The 23532-nt window shown below is 33.6% G+C and overlaps 1 protein-coding gene across 1 annotated transcript in view; it reads right to left on the bottom strand.

Annotated features, from left to right (window-relative positions):
- Positions 1-15889, bottom strand: part of LOC127728706 (uncharacterized protein DDB_G0287625-like) — a 77233-nt gene extending 61344 nt beyond the window's left edge. The window contains exons 1-3 of the mRNA XM_052236342.1: positions 15768-15889; positions 12689-12847; positions 11028-11163 (exon numbers count right to left, since the gene is read on the bottom strand). Coding sequence (XP_052092302.1) covers positions 11028-11163; positions 12689-12847; positions 15768-15795 — 323 coding nt within the window. The 5' untranslated portion in view covers positions 15796-15889. The remainder of the gene's footprint in view (positions 1-11027; positions 11164-12688; positions 12848-15767) is intronic.
- Positions 15890-23532: the final 7643 nt, after the last annotated feature.

The raw sequence follows: 23532 nt of genomic DNA on the forward strand, positions 1-23532 counted from the left end.
TTGCAGCCAAGGGTTTTCTCAAGCTTATAGGTCCGGAATTTTCCGAAATTCACAAAATCATCCTATTTTGACAAAATATAAAAAATGTGCTGATTTTGAAGCAAAGAATGCACTCTTATGAAGAGATTTCTTTTACCAAGAAAGTAAATCTTTTAAAAATAGATCCATTTAAGATTTTGAAATGTTACGATAAAGCTGAAATTCAGGGCTATATTTGGCCTAAAGTGATCATTGTCCTATGCCACCAAAATTGAAGTTTTCCTATGAAAATAACAAGAAAACAAAAATGGTGACCCCCATTTTGTATTTCATATTCCAAAATAACTCGGTTCAAATTCAAAGTGTGCAAAATATTTTAGAAATAAGGAGATATGCCATTCGGTATCGTATTACTTGTGCCATAAAATGTATTGTAAACTCCCGTGGCACATTCCATGCATCTGTTTTATTGCCATCCAATGTTTTTTGGTTTATAATATATCTTAACCATTTCCAAAGAAACATTTTATTCTCATAATTCTATGAGCATTCTTTTTAGACTTTTCTGCATGTATCATTAGAATCAATGGTATATGTCATTTAGACAGCAATCCAACGACACGAATTACTACTAGACTCTTATAGGTCACAGTATATGGTTTTAGTTTTATATCATCACATGAAGGATTCTGGGTTCATGTGATAGTAAAATGTGTTTTACCTAAACAAAACACCGCTTCATAAAAACTCAAGTGATACATTTTCAAGAAAAAAGCTACCGGTATTCATAAACTTTCTGAAAAATGTATTCTAGTTTAACCCAACCACATTCTGTATCTGCCTCTCCCAAGTCAGGAGCTTGTAATTCAGTGGTTGTCTTTTGTTGCTGTTACATATTTGTTTTTCGTTCATTATTTTGTACATAAATTAGGTCGTCAGTTTTCTCGTTTGAACTTTTTTACATTTGTCATTTCGAGGCCTTTTCTAGCTGACTATGCGGTATGGGCTTTTCTCATTGTTGAAGGCCTTACGGTGACCTATTATAATACATGTAGTTGTTAATTTCTGTGTCATTTGGTATCTTGTGGAAGCGTTAAAGATGCTTAATAAGCCAAAAACAACCAGTGCATAATATTTTTTCCAATGTTTTATAAAGAGAATGAACAAAAAAAAAAACCCAACAAATCACGAATCGATCTAGAAATTATGATATGTAGGAATAAAGAGGTAAAATTGTAAATTCCATCACCAGGAAAGCGTCTACCGCTTTGTTTTGTCGGCGTAAATATAAAAAAGGTGAGGGCGGGAGAAGATGGGAATCTGAGAGGTAAATTAATCCATTCTTTGGTGATTTATTCACGCAAAGCAATACGTTTTGTCATAAATAAAATAAAGATTGCTGACGTGCAATATAGTGCTATGTGCTATGATATTGCCACGTGCTCAACGCTCGAAACAAGTGGGCGTTCGTCAAACAATTCTTTAAGTTGGGTGGGAATAATTGACCAACATGGGAGGAGTCAGCAATTCAAATTACTGTTGAAACAGGTTAAGCGATAAACTTCCTCCATCAATCACTTACTTATTTCTAATAATTAGTTGTTTTGTTCATAAACAATAAAAAATAGCGGTTAACCGATAAAAATAGCGGTTAACCGATAAATTAATAGCGATTAACCGATAAAAATAGCGGTTAACCGATAAAAAAGGCGGTTAACCGACAAATATATAGCGGTTAATCGATAAAAATAGCGATTAACCGACATTAAATAGCGGTTAACCGATAAAAATAGCGGTTAACCGGTATATAAATAGCGGTTAACCGATAAAAATACCTTTTGAACCAAATGGTACACCATAAATTTCAAATGTTTAAGATATTTGACCACATTCATTCTGTGTCAGAAACCAATGAAGTTTCAAACATTAAATCACATTCCAAATTCATAGCTTTATCAAGCTTGAATTTTGTGGCCATACTTGCCCATACTGCTCAGGGTTCGACCTCTTTGATGGTATCAAGCTGCGCCCCACCTGCACGGAACATATTATTAATACTTCAAAAAGGTCGGGGGGGGGGGCATTGAAATTTGTTTACACAATTTAAGCAATTCTGTATTTCAAACATACCAATAGTATAGCTTATATGATGAATACACTAAATCAATATCTGATTATTTAGCAGGACTATCTTGCACTTGATTCAGATATCATATCTGTATCTCTTATGTCATCATTTTTGGGTTCAATCTTAATTTCAATATTTTGTTTCATGCAAGTCATGACCATCTTCTGTTTGTTTATTGGACACGAAGAACGACAATATCAGAGATTAATGGTTTGGTCTTTATGTTTTTGCCGGTTTTGTGAAGCTTTCCTGATTATACTCCTTTCTATATAGCATTAAAAAACTTATAATATTCTTTCCCCTACAGCAAACAAAATATAAAGTTTGACTCGAAAGACATCAATTTATTTTTGACTCGCTCCGCTCGACTCAATTTTTAAGATAAAAATGCTAAGTTTCAACATGTTCTTCCAGGAGAGTATTTTTCATATGAAGCTATTCTTGAATTTTTTTTCCTTCTTCAAGGTGGGGACTTGAAAAAATAAAGAGAAATTCCAATGTTTTATCCCAGGTCCCCCCAATGAAAGAAAATGACCAGTCCCTCGGTAGTTGATTTACAATTTCAATAATGTTTAATTATTTATTTGTAAATCTGTTCTTGCCTACCATCATGCAAGGAAGGTCTCTCTATAAATAAGTTATAAACTCATAAGGGCCCAAATTGTCCAAATGGGACCTTTTCTATTGAGCATATTCAGACTGTTTTTCATACCCCTCCTCTTTTTTTATAAATCTATTGTAGTTTTCAAGATAAACGCAAAACAAAAAGCCGCCCTTGCAAACTGAACTCCCCGAACTGAACCGTTATCGAGAAATAAAAATTATTTCAAGGGTTCACAATTTTGGTATGGTTGGAGGGACAAATATTTAAAAAAATATTAATTTTTCCATGTATAAAATGTGTAAAATTCATAACAAGATACTCGAGTCTTTATCCAAAATCAATATGAAAAAGCTAGGGCTAACTATTTGGGCATTGCTGTAAATTGTGTATTGCTCACCATTTTAACTGTTTACAGTTTCTACCCCAAAACTATTATTGAAAGCGAATTACTCCTACAAGGATTCATCGCCGGAATAAATTTGGTGGAAATAGGAAGTACATGTGGGAATATATCTTGACATTCTGCGCATTTTTTAATGAAAAAGTGTTTTATTAATACTATTTTCCGTTGCGTTTCAAAGGAAACTATGTGCCACTGTGACCAGTATCTCGGCAACCGATCAATAGTAAATGGTTATCGTTGGAAGGGGTCTCCTAATCATCAATCATGTAGAGTTTCCAAACGTATAGCTTTGCAGTTTCAGTGAAGAGGATTTTTTTTTTAAATTTACCGGTCAAATTCAAAGATTGACTCTGGTGGTATTATTTTTTACCAATCAGAACTAAATGAGGGTCTTTTGTATAAGAATGTCAATACATTATTCTTGCAAAGATTTATCAAAATTAGCTGAGTTGTTTCAGAGAAAAAGTGTAAATCTAAATGTGTACGGACGACGTATGCTTAATGACGAGAATAGCTCACATGTCCTTACAGGACAAAAGCAGTTACTGTTGGAAAACCGGAATAAAAGCGCTGTTTCTTTACTTTTTGTGTGTTTTTGCTGTGCATGTACGGATTTGGTGTCAAAGATGGATACCCATGTCCTATTTTATTTGAAAAGAGATATGTTTAATATCCTTAAATCTCAAGCTTTAATAACTACGGAGCACTAATGATCTTGAGATGTAAAGTCCAGGGCGGGAGATATAAAGTCCATGCAGCGATTGAGTTGTAATGTAAATTTATATCTACAGCACTGAACATTATATTTACAGCGCTGGGCTTTAAATATACAGCGCTAGACTTTACATCTCCAGCGCTTGACTTTTAAAAATCTACAGCGCTTCATTTAAAAAAAAAACCACAAAACTCTTTATAGGTATGAGAGCAACAGGGCTCAATAAACAATAAATTAATGCAGTTTTGTTATGTTCAGTTAGGCACCTATCTGATTAAAATACAGATCATGTGTGTCCAAGCTTTGATTACAAGGGTCTGAAAACGCTCCATTCTACTTTATCTTTTAAAGAATATTTGGGATTGTCTGGTTTTGTCGGATTGATACACACCCTTCAAAAATCTGAAGGCGGAAATTTCGTTGGCTAATGTAATAATAACTAGAACAGAAGGTAAAATGGATTGTAAGCAAAGCTTAGAGACAGGATTTTAATCAGATTGGTTAGGCACCGACTATTTATCTTTTGTTGGCGGGAGCATGTGTATTTTTTTGGCCCAGGACAAACATATTTATCGACTTTAATAAAAAAAAAATACATTTTTCTCAACAACAAGAATATTTTTTAAATTTCATTGTTGTTTTATTTTTTCTCTAATTTTCAATGGAAACAAACAATTAAATCAAGTAATTAAAATAAAAACATGCCTCTTCTCCCCCCCCCTTCACAAAAAAAGAAAGATGAACGGTCGGTACCTTAGCCCTTTTAACAGTTCGGTGTCTGGAGGTGTGTAAAGGCAGTTTCCCACGAAATTTAAGTCCCAAAGACCTCGGGATGTTTGTACGAAGATCCTTGTATGTTTCTGGTAGCTGATTAGTTGAAACTGTTATAAAAATGTGAGCATACGAAATAAAAAAAATTGTGCATAAATGTAATGATTTTTACGTGCAAATGTGAGTGCAAATGTAATGCACCGAGTTGAAGTTTATCCCATATCTCCTATTATCCATATCGGTATAATTTTGCATTCGTAGGAAACGTTTATAGCTTATAATATAAGATACTATCAAAAATGACTATAACTTAATTGGCATAGAAATACAACTAATTTAAAGTTCTTTTATCATATTTTTGCCACAGCAGGGAACTTTTTCAATCAGCTCTTTTTTTAATGGGTCTAATTCTTCCTCCGAAATGTTTAAAACGTTGATTTTTGTTAAATTGCACTGTCTCAATTTTTCTTTGAATTGCACTGTCTCATTTTTTCTATAACTTGCACTTTCGGAAGCTAACACGAGGCTGGAGCTGCTAGATCAGAAACAGTAAACTGTCATAAAAAAAACTGCAGAATATTATCTTGTAGATCAAATATTTGAACTGCAGGTACACTCGAGGACCCATAATATCAATCTAATCAAAATTCATATCTATATTTACTCACGTGCTCGTACACATATATGTGTATAACGAAATCAAAGAACTAATAATAATGTCTATATTTTAATTAGATTGTCATAATATCACTTTTACCGTATGTTAATTATTTTATAAACCCATCGATAAAACCTATAAACTTTGCAATACTTATTTTGACCATTTTCCAACAATATCAGATGGGATTTTTTCATCATTAAAACGAGGTAGCAAAGTGCCAAGGTTTATCTCATCAATTTTCCAAACGATATTTACACATATTTATACAGGTTTATAGTTATCCGGAGAAGCAGATCGGAATCAGTTATGACGTATAGAGTGTAATCGTGATCATGTTTATTGACCATAACAACGATGAAAGCACATCATATAAGTACGTTATGACATCATATAATGAAGCAATCCGAACCACATCATATAATGTTACAAGCACATAATATAAAGAGACAACCACATCATATAAAGATGTTTGCACATGATATAATAGATATAAGAAGATGTAGTATGAGTGCCAATGAGACAACTCTCCATCCAAGTAAAAATTTAAAAAAGTAAACCATTATAGGTCAAAGTACGGTCTTCAACACGGAGCCTTGTCTCACACCGAACAGTAAGCTATAAAGGGCCCTAAAAATTACTAAATTACTAGTGTAAAACCATTCAAACGGGAAAACCAACGGTCTAATCTATATAAAAAACGAGAAACACTTATGAACCACATCAACAAACGACAACTACTGAACATCAGATTCCTGACAGGTGCAAACAAATGCAGCGGGTTTAAACGTTTTAATGGTACCAAACCTTCACCCTTTTTCTGAAACAATAGTGTAACATCACAACATAGAAAGACACACTATAAAATATCAACTGAAATAGCTTAACTCAATCAAAGGACATATTAACACCAATGAACACACAATGAACAAACAAATTTGACCTATGATACAATGCAAACACAAAATAAATAAACTATGGGAAGAACAATAAAAGTAGCATGTTATATCGGTATGAAATGTCAAACAATTTAAGAAAAACAATGTGCACGAACAAAAATATCAGCCATTTGCAATTATTTTAAACACAGGAAAATGAAAACAATTTTGTTGTACATGTCCATAGTGAAAGGAAATATTTTTACAAAATAAATAATTTTGATGTTCATAGTACGAAGTGAAAATTTATAGTAATGCCAAACACTTATCAAAGCTGGTATATAAACCAGATATAACCCTGAATAAAATAAAATAACAAAAAAGCTTTACAATTAGTATAAACAGGTTAAATAAACAAGAAAGTACGATTTGAGAGTACTCGTAGTTACTGACAGCTAGTTAAAAGCCAAAACAATTAATAATAAAAAATCATGCATCAGAGACTAAAATCAACTAAAACACATCCCAGGGATTTAGTATTTTAACGTTTGGACAGTCAAAGAAGACATGACTTGTGCAATGCCAAAAATAAATGTATCGACAGACAGTAAGATAGTCAGGAGTTTAACCTCTTTATAGATCAAAATGAACGTGGGTGTGTCTTATGTATATTTGCACATCATATAAGGATATTTGCATATCATATAAGTATATTTGCACATCATATAAGGATCTTTGGACATCATATTAGTACATTTGCACATCATATAAGTACATTTGCACATCATATAAGTACATTTGCATATCATATAAGTATATTTTCACATCACATAATGATCTTTGCACATCATATAAGTATATTCGCACATCGTATAAATATGTTTGCACATCATATAAGTATGTTTGCACATCATATAAGTATATTTCCACATCATATAAGGAGATTTGCGTATCATATAATGTCAACTGGACACCATATAAAGGTGTTTGCACATCATATAATGGCAAGTGCACATCATATAAAGGTAAATGCACATCATATAATGAAAATAGGCATAAGGCCACACCAATTTGATTAATAGTTCTTTGGATTTTCCCGCTCCTGTTTTGGAGAAATTGACTTTTCAATAAAAAAAAATAATTACCGCTTCCGATAATTTTTGGGCCGCATGCCGCTCCAAAATCAGTTTATTCTTGACATTTTTTTTTTCTTTTAGACGTTTTTCTTGTGCATATGTGATCGATTCAAACGCACGTGATAAACTGATTTGTAAATAAAAGGTCAAAAATCGGGATGCAAACATGAAGTTGTGTCGGATCATTGCCGAGGACAAATAGTTATTAAACACAGTTATTTTAAACGCATTTCGTTTTACCTATGAAGACCTATTCTAGGAGACAAAAATAAAAAAAAATCTTACGTTAGGTGACCACGATCACATCAGTACTTGTTAGAAGTTAGAACCATTGTCATCCCCGATCATTGTACCAACAGACATAGTCCGAGATTACTCTGACGTCCAACGGCTGTTTTGCCAGACAAGATGGGGCGCTGTTGTCCCATGGCCCCAGTTTGTCTGGCAAAACAGCCGGTGGACGTCAGAGTAATCTCGGACTACATGCAACAGACTTAAAAAGAGCTATCTGTCTTGGATGAAATTAATATTAAATTCACATGAGTTTTTAAAAAATGACAGATTTATCTTATTTTGATGAAAACCTCATATCCCCTTATTGTATGTATGTACTTCGAGATTCCGCAACTGTAGACGCACCCCTTGATTGCGGATCCCTGTACACTCCCTTAGGATTAATGGAGATGTGTCCTTTACAATATTAACCCACCACCAGAACAATCCCCACCCCAACACCGCCCAAGGGAGCGTGAAGGACACCGGGAAGTCTGTTATGGTGGAGGAAGCCGAAGAACTCGGAGAGAACCACCGGGCTTCTCGGCGGGAACAGACAACCCGAAGAGATTTCAGAAGATTGATCTCCAGGTCAAAAAAAAGCTGGGAACAACTTTGACCTACCGAGGCCCCAATCTAGTTTAAACTCCGGTCTGGATACCAGAGATGTGTGTGGAAGGGTGAAAATCACCCTACTGATGTACTGAAATTCGACGTCTCGAGTGAGAATCGAACTCGGGACCTTCAGCACTGTAGCCATCGGTCTTAACCACTAGACCACCAACCCACATAATATTGACATACAATCAGAACTCTTTTGTAAGGGAAAATTTAAGAGTTCCAACGTTCGAGACCAAAGTGGTGGTATTGGGATTGGCATGCTAATAATAATTAGGGATGTGTTATTGGTGCAACCACTTACAGTTTGAAATATATTGCAGGTTTCAGGGGCAAAAGGAAAAAGTATTTTGCTAAGTCAGAACAGAGACATATATACACATGTCTCTGGTCAGAATAATGCATGTGAATTTGGTTAACGGTATTTTAAGGGAATGTTTAAACACATTGAGATCTACATGCATAGCAATATAACTATCTTACTGAGGATGTTGTTGAACTATTCACCTTACTCATTATGTTGATCCTATTATGGATAAATAGTTCCAACTGGATGTCAAGCAGCCAATAAACTACTATATCAAAAGATAATTATTTTTTTCTAGGGCATTTTTTGGAATGCATACACATATTTTAATTGTATTCAACACATTTCATTTAAATTTACCTCACTAACATAATTCCTCTTGCTAAACTGCATCTGCTATGCTTCCTTAATATATACACATGTATGAATTTAATTTTTAATGAAAATTCACGCAGTCAAAGCTTATTTGACGAAAATAATCAAAATTATACTAAACCAAAGCGAACCAGAAAGTTGGGTATGGTACAGACTGTACTACAGGCACAAATACATCAAATTATATGCATAAGAGCATGTTTATCTTCCTTTTTCTTTGAAGTAACCAGTTCTACATGTACATAAAATTCTAAATCGCACAATTTAAAAAAAAATATTATACCGCTCGCTCCACTTGTAGAGCACCCGCCTCAACAAAACTCATTTTAAAGAAATAAATACAATCGAAAAAATTTCGCTCGCTCGCCCCATATTTTTTGGAGCTTTTGTCCGAAGAACTAAAAATCAAATTGGTGTGGCCTAATAAGACAGTTTTGGCGTTCCATAGGCGGAGTTAAAAATGTATGCGTGCGCTCAACCCTCCCCTTACCATAGAGAGTGGTGTGTTAAAACTTATTTTTTTCTGTATTGATTTAATTGGCCATCCTTCTTTGTACCTATTGATATTTTACTATCCAAAGTAAAACAAGGGACCAAAACAGTTCAAAACTTACCACATCTTAATGTGCAATCCTTAAGAAATTAACCTCGCATACAGATGCCTTTCAATTAATCATCGTTATTCATTCAATAAGAATAAAGTGTTGGTGACAGATCTTTGGTAGTTAGGTTAAACTTATCTACAACTTTCTTTTATTCCACATATAATATACGTTTTTTTTCTTTTAAGGATTTTTTCATCATTTAAAAGTTTGTTTCCTTTTGGCGTGGCTCGGTATTTATACATTCCGCCATTTTGTTATTGTGATATTGTCATTTTTTGTATTGTTGTCTTTCATTTTTGCTTATGTACTTTGTCTATAGAGTGTCTAAAAAGTGGGGTATACTGTTTTAACTCTGTCTGTCCGTCCGTCCGTCCATCCATCCGTCAGTCCGTCCGTCCGTCCCATGAATATTTTTCGTCGCATTTTTCTTAGGAACTACATTACAAGGATTTCTGAAATTTGGTTTCAGGGTTTATATGAGTCAGCTATACTGTGTGATGCATTTTCAGATTCATTACTCAACAACTTCCTGTTTATCGAACACTCACATCATTTTACACATGACATCCAAGTAGTTGAAAATTTTCGTCACATTTATCTCAGGAATTACATTACAAGGATTTCTGAAATTTGGTTTCAGGGTTCATATGGGTCAGCTATACCGTGTAATGCGTTTTCAGATTCATCACTCAACAACTTCCTGTTTACCGAAATATTTGGGCGGGGGTATCGTCAGTGGGCAGTAGCTCACAGTTTCACTTGTTTTTCTTTGTTTTTATAGAGATTAAGATTATAACACAATGTTGACTGCTGTACCCCAATTTTTGACATTTTTACCAATTATGTCTGTTTGTTTTGCTTACACATTGTTGTCAATATGATGGAATTCTATGCGACTGTTAGTCATACACGTGAGAGATTATGCTAGCTATAAAAACAGGTTTATTAAACCATTTTCTACATAAGGAAATGCCTGTACCAAGTCAGGAATATGTTTATTTTAGACTTTTTATAATTTGGATATGCGTTTTAGTAAGTTATAAGTCGAATATAAGAATTTGAGTCAAATCGGTGAACATGAATTTGACAGGTAATGCCCCTTTAATGAAGGATTTTCGACAATATAAGTATTACCTAAGTCAAAGTAACCAAATTTTACATTGAAAGTCTTAATTGACATTTTATGATACGGTCGTTAAATTAAAAAAAAGGTAGATTTGCCAAATTTAAAAAGGGTTAAAAATTTGCTTACATCTGGACTCGGGTGGAAAGTTGTCGCATTGGCATACACCACATCTCCTTACTTTTATATTAATTCGAGACATACTTTCCTATTGGGCAATTTACTGCCATTTCTCAAGTGAATTATTTACTGCTTTTGATTAACTTTATCTCTATTTTGTATAATTTATTTTCAATGTCATTCTGGGTTCAGTGGGTAATGGTATTGTTTTCCTTTTTTCTGAAAAAAAACTTGTTATTTCTTGTGTAACTCTATAATGATAAAAATAAAGAAGAATAACCAATCATGGATATCCTTAATATACAAAATGTTTGATTCGAAATTGTGAACTAACCAGGATATTGCAACTCCGATCAGTATCAAAACTACCATCACAACAGCTAAACTTGCCCATGCTTCAGCATCTGATACTTCATCTGGTCCAACTGTTTGACTTGGTGTGGTACTCTTAGTATTCTCCGGTCCATTTTCTGTAATAAATGTCTTTGAATTATTTTCATCTGACGAAAAATATAAAGATAAAAATCAGCTGAAATCTTTATTGGGAAGAAATTCACTACATATCGCTGTGTTACTGGTGAAGCAACTGCTGCTGACTCTCCCTAGAGCTTGTATCGTGCCTTTTGCCAACTCTCCCCTGGAGATTGTATCGTGAACCAATTCTGTCCAAGAGCCAGGATCTGTTTTCCCCCAAAACATCTTACGACTAAACTTGATCGTTTCACTAATTTAGGATGAATGTGCATGACTAACGAGTTTTTCGGTAGATTTTTTTTTCTGAAATTGATCACTCACGTTATCGTGCATGATGCCGAATCTAAAGGTTTCTGTGTGGTGAATTGTTGACTGTTATTTGTATTCTCGTATTTTTCTGGTTGGTCTTTGTGTTGTCTGTTTTTCAGTAACAGTAACAATTCTCTTTTGTTTGTTCCCCCCTCCCTTTTGAATCTTATACTTTAAATAAGGCATAAGATCATTTTAGTTCCATAAACACGTGACTGAAGACATTCCAAAATACGATACACAGAACATTAAAAAAAATCAAACACGGATAAAATCTTATATTTTCCATTTTATTTTACACATACTTAAATGTATATCAACGATCTAAACAAATGTTAACCATTGGATAGCTCAGAACAATACGCATTTCTATAATATGGATTAACAAAGTTTAAATAATACTGTCAAAGGACATGAAAGCGTTCTATTCGAGCATACTCAACTGTTCTAAAGTGATATTGAGATTAAAAATGTTAAATTTTGATGTTTGTCGACCAAAATTCAAAATAGCGAAGCATACAGAATATCAGAATCAGTCAATCGTATACAGTGTTCCATATAAAAAAAAATGGATGCAATCATATCTGCAGACCAACCTTTTTTTTGTAAAGAAAACTAGTAAAATTTCCACCGATGAGTACTATTTACTCATTTCAAATGACAAAATAAAATCCGATTTGACCACAATACTAGTAAAGCATATTCCGGTGAGTAAATAAGTTCAATTAACTCATTATATGCATTATGTACAGTGGAACAACCTCTTTGTTGTTTGGTTTCTTCACAAAATACTACCATCAACAATTTATGTGAAAGTAAACTGTTAAATTCGATATGAGAATTCTTCTCTCCTAAATGATACCGATATGACTACTGATGGACTGCTAGTCCACATAGGTATTATCGGCTCAGTAGTCTGTACTTTGTAACTGAAATGATTTACAGCATACCTTGATAAACTCCAAAGGTATATCCATTAAAGCGCTTCGGACGAACTACATCTAAAGGGATGTTTTCATTTTTTTTTTAATTCAAATAACATGTTATGAAGTTAGAACAAACTCTTTTTGTTTGGTCTCTTTGGAAAAATAATGTCTTAATGTCAATGCAATAGAATAAGTACTAAATTCATAATATGTATGCCAGTAAATTATAAATTCAATATAAGAAATCCACTCTTAGAAATATGAGAGGCTACTTGTTTTAGCTTACCTGACGTAACATGTTTTGGTACTTTGGTCGTGTGTTTCGTTCCTTTACTTGTTGGTTTTATTATTGTCGTTGGTTTTATTATTGTCGTTGGTTTTATTATTGTCGTTGGTTTTATTATTGTCGTGGGTTCTGTTGGAGATGCTGTGCTTGCCACATTATCTATGTGTGAATAATAATAATACATTTTACAGATAAAAATCGTCCTTGACTTCATGCTGAAATCTACGTCTTTCAAATTTCTGTTCACGAAATCTGTTTTCTAGAATTCTAAAATAACCTTCATTAGATACGCAAGAAAAAATAGTTTGGACACAAACAGATATAAAGTTTTGAGACCAAGAAAAATCAAAACAACTTTAACAAAACATTACAAATGGTCACAGGTCAACTGAACAACCTCTTTTTGTAACAATTACACAATTGTGAACTGAAAAGTTACAAACAACACGTATCATTTAAACAATTCAAGTACTGAAACACTGTAACCTGGTAGTCCAGCCCTGGCCTCAGTGACTTATTTTCATTGTTTATTTTTTCTGTCGCCATTGAGTCATTCCGCATACAAAAAAGATGAGGTGCAAAATCGTTGATTTAACGAGTTTGAACTTTGAAAATCTTTACCAATACAAATATTCCTTTAGTCTACGTTTTACCGTAGAAACGTCACGTTCCGTAATATAGCGTTACTTGTGTAAATAAGATTTCCACAACTCCGACTGCAAGGGATTTGCTCCTGTTAATGTTAGTTTCCATACAGTATACAAGTATTTATGGTATGTTACATGTTTATTTCATCTAGTTTTACCATTTGTTATACATTTTTCGTATTTGAGCACTCGGACATTGTCCCAATCGTTTTTGATAAAAAATGAAAATAAGTCACTGAGGCCAGGGCTGGACTATGTATCCTGGTAGATTGCATGATGTTGTACTGATAGTCATTCAGCAGTCATACCGTGAAACTGCAAGTGGCAAAACACAGACACAAGGCAGATTTCCACGTGCCTGACGCGTACTTTATATCCATCTCAATAGACAATGAATTTAAAAGAAAATACTTTTAGATTTAATATACTTTCAATATCAAGATGGTTAGTGTCATTGATGTTATTTAATCGCAAGCAAATTGTAAATAATTTACAAAATGCATTCAACCTATAATTATATGTCCTGACTCTATATTGCAGAAATAACTTTTATCTATCTGTAAAGTGTATCTGAATAAGATACACATGTTGCCAAGTCTTCCCGAGAGTATGTATCGTGGATGTATTCATGACTTGCGAGTTTCTCGTTGAACAAATAATTCTAAAATACATCGCTCACTGTATCGTTCATGTTGCCAAGAATTAAGTTTTCTGTGTGGTGAACTGTGGACTTTGTTTTCATATATTTCCGATTGATCGTTGGATTGTCTGTTTATCTTCGATACATTTCAACCAGTTTGATTCGAGCGTCACTGATGTGTATTTATGTAGATGAAATGCTCGTCTGGCGTACAAAATTATAAGGCTTGTGTTTTTTATATATCATTGGTTAAAATTTTGGGATTGAGCGTTCCATATGAAGGTTAATTCATAAAAGCACTTCGGACGTTCTTCATTTCTAAAGTTTTGTTTTCATTTTTCTATTCAATTACTAGTAACATTTATTCAGTTTGAGCAAACCCTCTGATTGGTCTCTTTGAACAAAAAACTATGCATTAATATCAATGCAATAGAATAAGTACTAAATTCATAATATATATAAATTCCAGTAAACAATAAATATTCAATATGAGAAATATGAGAGGCTATGTTTAGCTTACCTGACTCAGTTGGAGATGATTTGCTTGTCGGATTATTTAAGTGCAAATGATAAAAACATATGTTTAATTGATAAAAGTTTTCCGTGCAAACCTGCTAAAATTTACATCATTTTATTTCTCTGCACACAAAACCTGTTATCTAGAGTATTTTTTTTTCAAATATTCTACAAAAAATAAGTTGGGAAACAAAAAGATTTAAAATCTTTGAAAGCAAGTGAAACCAAACAACATAAAAGAAACATTCAAAATCGTGACAGGTGAACTTAAGTTTAATGTGACAATCTCATGTTTGAACATTTACAAAATTAGGAATTGAAAAGTTACAAGCAGTTCGTATCATTTAAAATAATCAAGAAAAATGGGCACGATTCAGATTTCCATGCGCCTGACGGGTGCTTGTGAATCCGGTTTAGTATTTGTAGATTAAATACATTTTTCTTCGGTGAAATTCACCAGCTGCTTTACATGCGATATGAAATCACATAGACAACAGTTCTTAAAGGATATACAAACATATTATGTTTTGTAAATTTGTTGAAATGAGAAGAGGTTGCTAATTAGGGCCCGCCACTAGCGGGTCGCCCTATAGTGATCAGTCTGTCCGTCCGTAACAAATTGTGTCCGCTTTATATCTAGAGAAGCGTTATAATTTCATACTTTAAACTTGACATGTATATTAACCAGCACCAGATGGTGTGTCATAATGTTTGTACAACTTCCTAGGTCAAAGTTCAAGGTCAAAAACTGGTTTCAGTTGACAACGCCATGCCCTATGGTAAAGATTGTGTGCGCTCTATATCTTGAGAACCGTTATGATTTCAAAGTTTATACTTGACGTGTATATTAACCAACACCAGAGGGTGTGTCATAATGTATGTACAACTTCCTAGATCAAAGGTCAAGGTCAAAAGCTTTATATCAGCTTCTCCCTACTATTTTTTTACCACACCTTATTTACAGCGGAGTCCACAGAGATGGCTCCCATCTCAATGATGTCTAGTTAAACCAAAAATTGTGAAGAGACGTGATAATTTGAAAAATATACACAAACAAAACGAAAACCACACAAATATAAGGAACGATAAAATCCAGTGTAAAAGAAGGTAGACAAAATCGTATACAATCAAACAAATAAATCTTAGAAACAAGTGACTGATCCGGTATTTCTGTTATTCTCTAAAAACAATTTGGGAAACGCATTTCAGTTTATTATTTTTGTGTCGATTTGATTATTTTCAAAATTTCGTTATTTTACTCTTAAAAATATATCACCTGGTTTAACTGCTCTAGGATTAATCATGTGATGATACTGACTTGAAATCTTAAATTGCTTGATAATAGTTTCTTTATGCAGAACTGGTTTGTCTTTTTCAGCAGATGTCGTATTCACAAGCTTAACTGAAATATCGAAAACACATCATTAGTGACATCTTAACCTGATAAAAAATCGACCGATTAGTAATGGCTTATTACTGTAAAACCTTTCAGGGAAGGCTGAACCACATTGACCCATTGCGCAATGGACGTCATGCGGAGGTCTTTTTTCTAAGACGTGTTTGGTTCAACATAGACGAGTATAGTCGTATCAGATCAATTAAAAGTATGGTTTACGATATGCTTGACATTTACGAATATTTATTAGACTTGCTTACAACAGACGCCGATCGCAATAAGAAAAATGTTGGCGACAAGAGGATCAAAGTAGGGTTGTATTTGGATGTCGACTGTTAATTGAATTTCTAGGTCAATTGAGTCATTTGAACTTGCTCGACGACAATTGGTATGAAGTTATGGTTAGTTTGACGAATTTGATAAGTAGAATTCAATTTAATCCAAACAGAATCAATCAAACCCCGAAGTTAAATTAATCAAAACAAGTCAAGCTGCTTATATTCAATTCAGTTGACTCATTTACATTTATGAAAACTTGTGATCTTACCACCTGTCGATATTGTGGGCTTATGTTTTGGCATTGCACAAGATCGAGCTTTTCTCGGACGTCTTTACACTAAATCCGTTGGTATGTACTGATTGATACCTTAGTCTGGGAGAACATGAATCATTTAATAGTTGTTATTGGCTTTGGGTTGGATTTCAGAAATTTCGAGTACCCTTAGTTCGGTACTTCGTGTCTTTTGCCTTTAAGATAATTATTTTTGCCATTCACGCCGATCTGATGAGTCAAGCCATTTTTTGTTTTTGTTTTTGCATTTAATTTTGATAGTTTGTTCTTATGTTGCGGTGTTACACCATTGTCCAAGGTTGGTGGAGCGATAATCGCTCACAGACATGTCTAACACGCCACCTTCTGTAATAATTGTCGTCGGTTGCTATCTGTTGTTGTTTTTCGTTTATTGTTTTATCATAAATCTGACCGTTTTTTTTTTGTTTTTTTTTTAATTATTTCACATTTTGTCACGCCTTATATATATCGCTGACTTTACGACATGGACTTTGTTCATTGATAAAGGTCGTACGGTAAAAGGTCATGAACTCTGAACTTGGATACCAGTAGTTGTTTAATTAACAATCATACCAAATCTCTTTATTTTATAACAATCGATTCAATTGAACTTCACTGCCAAACGGTTTAAATTATCAGTCAGACCTGGGACTATTATACTTACATATAATGTCCCAGGTCAGACTAGATTTTCAGTTATAGTTCAACGAGCCATAAAAAGTGTGATAAATTTTACCAAAATCTGTGACATAGCCCATTAACTGTACCTTTATCTTATTATCCCCACTCCTTTGCAGATCTAACATTGTTGGACTAAATTTTGAGACGCAGTAAATGTAATGTGTGGTTTTAGCCCTGTATAATCCTTGGTTATCCGATGGAGAATGTCAGTCGTAGTGTTGACACATACTTAGACGTATATAAAAAAACATATAATGTGAGAGCATAGTAAATACCTATACATAGGTTCAAATCCCGCTGTAGGAAGGAAGGAAAAGGGAAAAAAAATGCGTGATATTGTTGGACTTTTAAGACGAAATTTATAATACATAATTTTTAAAGATACTTAGTAAAACGAGTTAGTTAATCAAAAGATAAACCCGGGATGTAGAATTTTACAAAAAGAATTTAAATATTATACACCCACATATCTAGAAACATTGAAAACTCATACTTTCTAGCAGATTAACTGAATACCCATTCAATAAAAAGTTACCTTTCTGATCATTGAGTTGCATCTGAAAAAAAATTTAGAAAAACCTTACAAGTATGAAATAGTGAATGAAAATTACATTTACATCGACTGTGCTTGTTAGGTAGAGATTTAAAGACACTTTATATGTATTCTACCACCAAATTACGCCATAAACATAACAATAGAAAAACCTTGAAACGCGAGTCTAAAGAAATTTGGGACGGGGTTAATTTAATTTAAAAACTAAACATTAAAAACCAGTTAAAAATTTGAAGAATCTGATTGTCGTGACTTTCATCTCGTGATCGTCCAGCTTTATAAAAAGTACCCCCGTTTGACACGTGTTCTTTGTATTATTGCTCTAGACTCTGATAAGTTAGTTTTTATTAGGCCAAAAATCTAACTAGCGGAACTGGGTTTCTTGTTGCTCAGTCTTTTAACTTCCTGTGTTGTGTTGCGTGTGGTGTTCTGTTATTTGTCTGGTCCATTTTAACCATGGTATTGTCTGTTGCTTCTTAGAAGCCGCTTACTTTTTTTTTAATATTATGATTGAATGCTAGCCTCGAAAAAAAAAGATAAAAGGTGTGGATTAAAAAAAAAGATCAAATGTTACAGATGGGCAGACAATAACTTTATTATAACTGCGTATGGTAGTTCTTACACATTCAGATTGTATTAAATGACATTCACACTCATGATTTCATCGTGTGTTTAATTCTATTGTGCGTTATATATCTTTTATTAGACAAAAATAGAATCACTAATTGAAGATTATGACGTTGATAGTCGGTTATTACTTCAGATACATAATTTTTAACAATGGAAAAACACTATCGACATGAAGGAGTCCAGAGAAGTAGTTTTTGCGGAGGAAGATTCCGTGCGTTTTTTTTTTTTGTTTCATTTCCTTCCTGGAAGAAATCATAATGGTTATTTATACATATAAATCATACATTCGTATCAGGTTATTGCTACTATGAATGCATATGTTTTATTTCTTAGCAATTCAAGGCTTCGAATTTTTTTTTCCCCGTCAGAGTATCGATCTAAGACAGAAAGTAACGAATCAAATAATTATACACTATACACATTATAATGTAAAAGTGCTTAAACTCTAACAAATGTCAATAAATTAACTTTAGCCTAATTTGAATGTGACTATATATGTAGCGACTATACGTATACTGTCTGCGATAAAAGTAGGGTCGACGAAAAATTAAACATAAAGTGAGGTGAACGTAAATTCATGACCTTTCCATTATTTTTTCGGTTTCGCGAAAACAATAGTGTAAATTGGGACGGACACAGTAGTATTTCTGCTCAAAAGTGCTTGTTTACAGATGGAATTCACCAGATCTAGTTTATATTTCTGATTTTAAAAATCGATGATCAAAACAGTCTGAATGAACATGTACTCTGTACTTACCAGATCGACTGGAATTCCAGTTTGATTAAGTTCTTGTCCCTTCGAACCACTGATATGTTTTGAAGTTAATTTGTCAAATTGGATAGTTGTTTTTTGAGTCTTGGTAAAATTTGCGGGAAAGTTACTTGTTGCTTCTGAAACATCCGTAATTGCGGGATGAATAATTGCTACAACCAATGCTATTCCACTACAAATGGCTAAAAATATATATGGTTGGACATTTTATATATACTGTTATAAAATATTGTTTGAATATGGAAGACAAAACCAATACTAATACAATCAATGTCGAAAAGTACAGAAGAGAACAAAAATACTGCTAAACACTAAAAGTTACTGTAACTCACGGACGTAATTTTCAAGAGGTTGCGTCTTGAAAACTCTCTTCGCCTCTAGAAGAATATAATAATAAAAAAAGGAACTCAAATAAAATTGGGATAGATCATGCTAAACAATGACGTAAAAGTTAAGATTTAGCAAGTTGCCAACAAACCAAGATATCATCGTCTGATCTGTCAATTATGATTAATAGTATCTATTCTTTTATGTAACTAGGAGTTTGTGACGTTGTTTTCTATTGTTTAACTTGATGTCTTTAGTTGTTGAATTTCTATTTTATATCCACTTTTCCTATAGCAATAATTGTTTCCAAGATAATGAATGCCCTTCGCTGTTTAAGTGTTAGGACTTCTTGCTTTGCCAAGATTAAATACAAATAATTCAGAACACATTATTTTGTATTAATATGCATGACAAAGAACAAAAGTGCTAATAGAATCAAGCATTTTTATAAAAGTTATAAGGTTTATATGTTAAAAGAACAGACGCCCGCTTTTAGCGGGTAAAATACGGTTCTCATTGTTATGCAAATTCAAATTAAACGTACCGCAAGACTGGCAGTTACCAATGTTATGCTTTAAAAACGTAAGGCTATTAAATTTACTATCCTAAGAAATGAAAAGTGGATTTTTCCTTGGCGTTCCATAAATGCCCTATACTTTTCTGAGGATGCTTCCCAAGTTTGTTATCGTAGGGACATTCCAAAATGATATATTTTTAAATTCTTTTAGAACTCTACTAAAAGATGCCCGCGAAATCGCGGTACAATTGGGCAAGTGTTGAAACAAAAAGTGTGGACACAGTAAGGATTTGGACACGGTTAATTCTATTTCTTTAAAGAGATGAAAATGAGGAATATAATGTAAAAGACCCCATTCATCTCGGTTGGAAAATAAAAATATTAAATACCCTAAGAAAAGTTTGGCAAAGTGTGATTTTCAGTAGTTTTTAACCCTTTTAACTCAATAACCGTATGAGCTACGTAAAATCCGTTGATATTACCAAAAGGGATCAAAAGACCCCATTCACCTCGGTTGGAAAATAAAAATATTAAATTCACTTGGATTTCGCGGGCAGTACGTCGACTGAGCATGCGCGAAAGCGTATAAGACACGGATCGATAAAGGTCTCCGAATTTGGATATTTTCTCAATAATTGGCGTTTTCTGTGGAAAAGAGATTGTTTCTAAGACAAATTTAGGAAGTGCAAAACACTACATCTATACGTCATATCACAAATATTTCCGACTTTGTATGGTTTCAGAGGAGTTGCGGCTCACTGAAATCATTCTCTTCCTTTAGTAGTATAGATACGTTTTCTTTACTATTTCCATAAACCGGGACTCGGTGGTCTTGCATGCATGTGGCAGTGTGCTCGCCTCTGGAGATCGTGGGTTCGGTCCACGACCGGTTTAAGCCGAAGACTTGAAATTGTATATTTTCTGCAAGTTCTCCGAGAAGCAAGTGCCATTAAAACTATTTTTACAAATGAAGATGAATAAGAAAACGTTCAAAAGAGAGCGGTCCGGTTTATATCATCAAATAACAGAGATTATGAACAAAGATCAATGACATGTAGCAATTCTAAAACAGCTCAATTTACCATTATTTAAAGAACACCGAGTAGGCTAATACTTCTACACAAAGGACTATTTAATAAAGCTCATATACCAGCAGAGCAATTGAAAATACCAAGAAAAATCACCAAACCCATGCATATTTATCCTTTTTTCAGACTCACTCAAATTTAGCTTTATCCCGAATACTATAAAGGACTTGAATTCAATACCATCGGACATTTTCAACAAGATAGAACCTTCAACAGACCAAGTCAGTTCATATGCAGATAGCGTTATATTAGGGATGGGGATATTTGGACTAATCGCTACATGACGGATGTGCGGTGTAATAATGTCCGTCGGACGTGTCACCGAACAGTATCGAGATCAAGATCAGTTACGGTAGGAGCAATCAACAGTCAGAATAATGTGTCTGAATATGGTGAAACTTATGTCTTCCTGTGGACTGTAACCTTTGGCTGTTCGTTTCTGTTTAGTGAAAAGTAAAGAAGGGTTCAAATTCATATTAACAACGCATCATCATGTTCTCGTCCTTATATGCATCTAGTATTTTCCATTTTTTATGTTGTTGTAAATGCAGAGATGAAATAATACCGTTTGTAAAAATGGTTTTAACTTGAAGAATTTTTTTTCTATTTTCTTTAACCATATAAATCATTTTGTTGAGTTGATTTTGTATTCATCCGCTAATCGGTGTGATAAGGGAAAGTTCAGTACCCACAAAACTTTGTTTTACATAGACACGCAAGATCTTACAAGCAAAAACAATCAACTTCTTTCATAAAATTTCTTTAAATCTACATGGCTTGTGAGTACTTTTTTCATGAAACGTTACTGCATGGCCCGTGTCGTAGGGCTTCCGGTAAATCAGTCGTGGATTATTAATTAGTTAAACCAGTAATTTTTCTAACTCTTCTTTTCCTAACAAACTCAAAGAAGCACAAATTGTACCAGCTTATATAAGAAAAATAATACACAAATTATTATAGACCTGTAGGTATTCTGCCAGACATATAAAGTTTTTAAAACGCAATATACAAATAGTTAGAAGAATATTTTAACATTCATTTTCATTAATTTCTATCAGCTTTCACAGCAGGCTATGCCAGTCAAAACACATTAATAAAAGTACTGTATTGAAAGAATTGAAAATAACTCTTGAATACAGAAGAGTATTGCTGTTGTATTAATGGACCTCTCCATGGCATTTAAATGCCTGTTACACGATCTCCTATGTTTAAAACTTGAAGCATATGGGTTTACAAATCTGCATCGGAAATAAACACATTTATTCTAAAACCAGTTGTTGGCATGATACGGGTTATGTTCTTCTCATATATTTTATGATGGTATGATACAAACCCCTAACGGGAGGGGTTGTACTTGATTTTCATATGATGAAGGCAGAATCTTTCAATCAATTTAATTGAGGTCTAGGGCTGGCATGTCAGTAGCTGCTAGTAGTCCTTTGTTAATTTATGTCTCATTGTCATTTTGCTTTGTTTCTTTTGTTACCTATTCTGACATCGGACTCGGGCTTCTTTTGAACTGAGTTTAACTGTGTGTATCGCTGTGTGTTTCTTTATTCTACATTGGCTATAGTTATAGGGGGAGGGTTGAGATCTCACAAAACATGTTTAACCCCGCCGCATGTTTGCGCCTGTCCCAAGTCAGGAGCCATTTTCACTGAACTAGTACACATTTTTATTTAGGGGCCAGCTGAGGACCACCTCCGGGTGCGGGATTTTCTCGCTGCGTTGAAGACCCATTGGTGGCCTTCGGCTGTTATCTGCTCTTTGGCCGGGTTGTTGTCTCTTTGACATATTCCCCATTTCCATTCTCAATTTTAAAAGTTTGATAAATTCATGGAATGATGACTAATTCTACTGAAAAGTTTGTTGTAATACTTAATATGTTCAATACTTAAATTATCATGTAACTGCTTTAAATGTTAGTGCTTATATGGTACAATGCTGCATGTAGAATTTCTATAGTGCTTTTAAATAATGAGACTGCTTGGACTAGCTTTTAAAATATTGTAGTTTTTTGTACTGTTCATTTGTTTTATATCAGAAAATATGGTAATTCCCGGAACAACGTATCTTTTTGATTAGAATTTTACCAAATAAACTTCCTGCCAAATTAGATGAATTTATGTACAGGTACAGATTTAGTTTTGAAAATGGAGACGTTTTCTACAGATTGCTATTTGACATTGCTAGTTTTTCTCCAAAAAATGACAATAAATTAGAATAATGTTTGACAATGAATAATTTTTGTTTTCTTTTGTTTTTTTCCTACATAATGAGGACAAATTTACCACTGTTGTACAATTTTTGGTTGTCTTTGTTTTTTGTTGTGACAACTATTTTTAAATATGATAACCCGGCATATTAGATATTCTTGAGAATTTTCTTTTATTTTACTGTGCAATTAAATCTTATTATAATGGGTTTTACGTTCCATTACTTGAATGTAGCTAATTTGCAAAATGGAATAAAGGCGACACAAATTCATATACGATTAATTCAAATT

Source organism: Mytilus californianus, unplaced genomic scaffold (genome assembly GCF_021869535.1).
Source record: "Mytilus californianus isolate M0D057914Y unplaced genomic scaffold, xbMytCali1.0.p SCAF_2, whole genome shotgun sequence".
NCBI classification, from domain to species: Eukaryota; Metazoa; Mollusca; class Bivalvia; order Mytilida; family Mytilidae; genus Mytilus; species Mytilus californianus.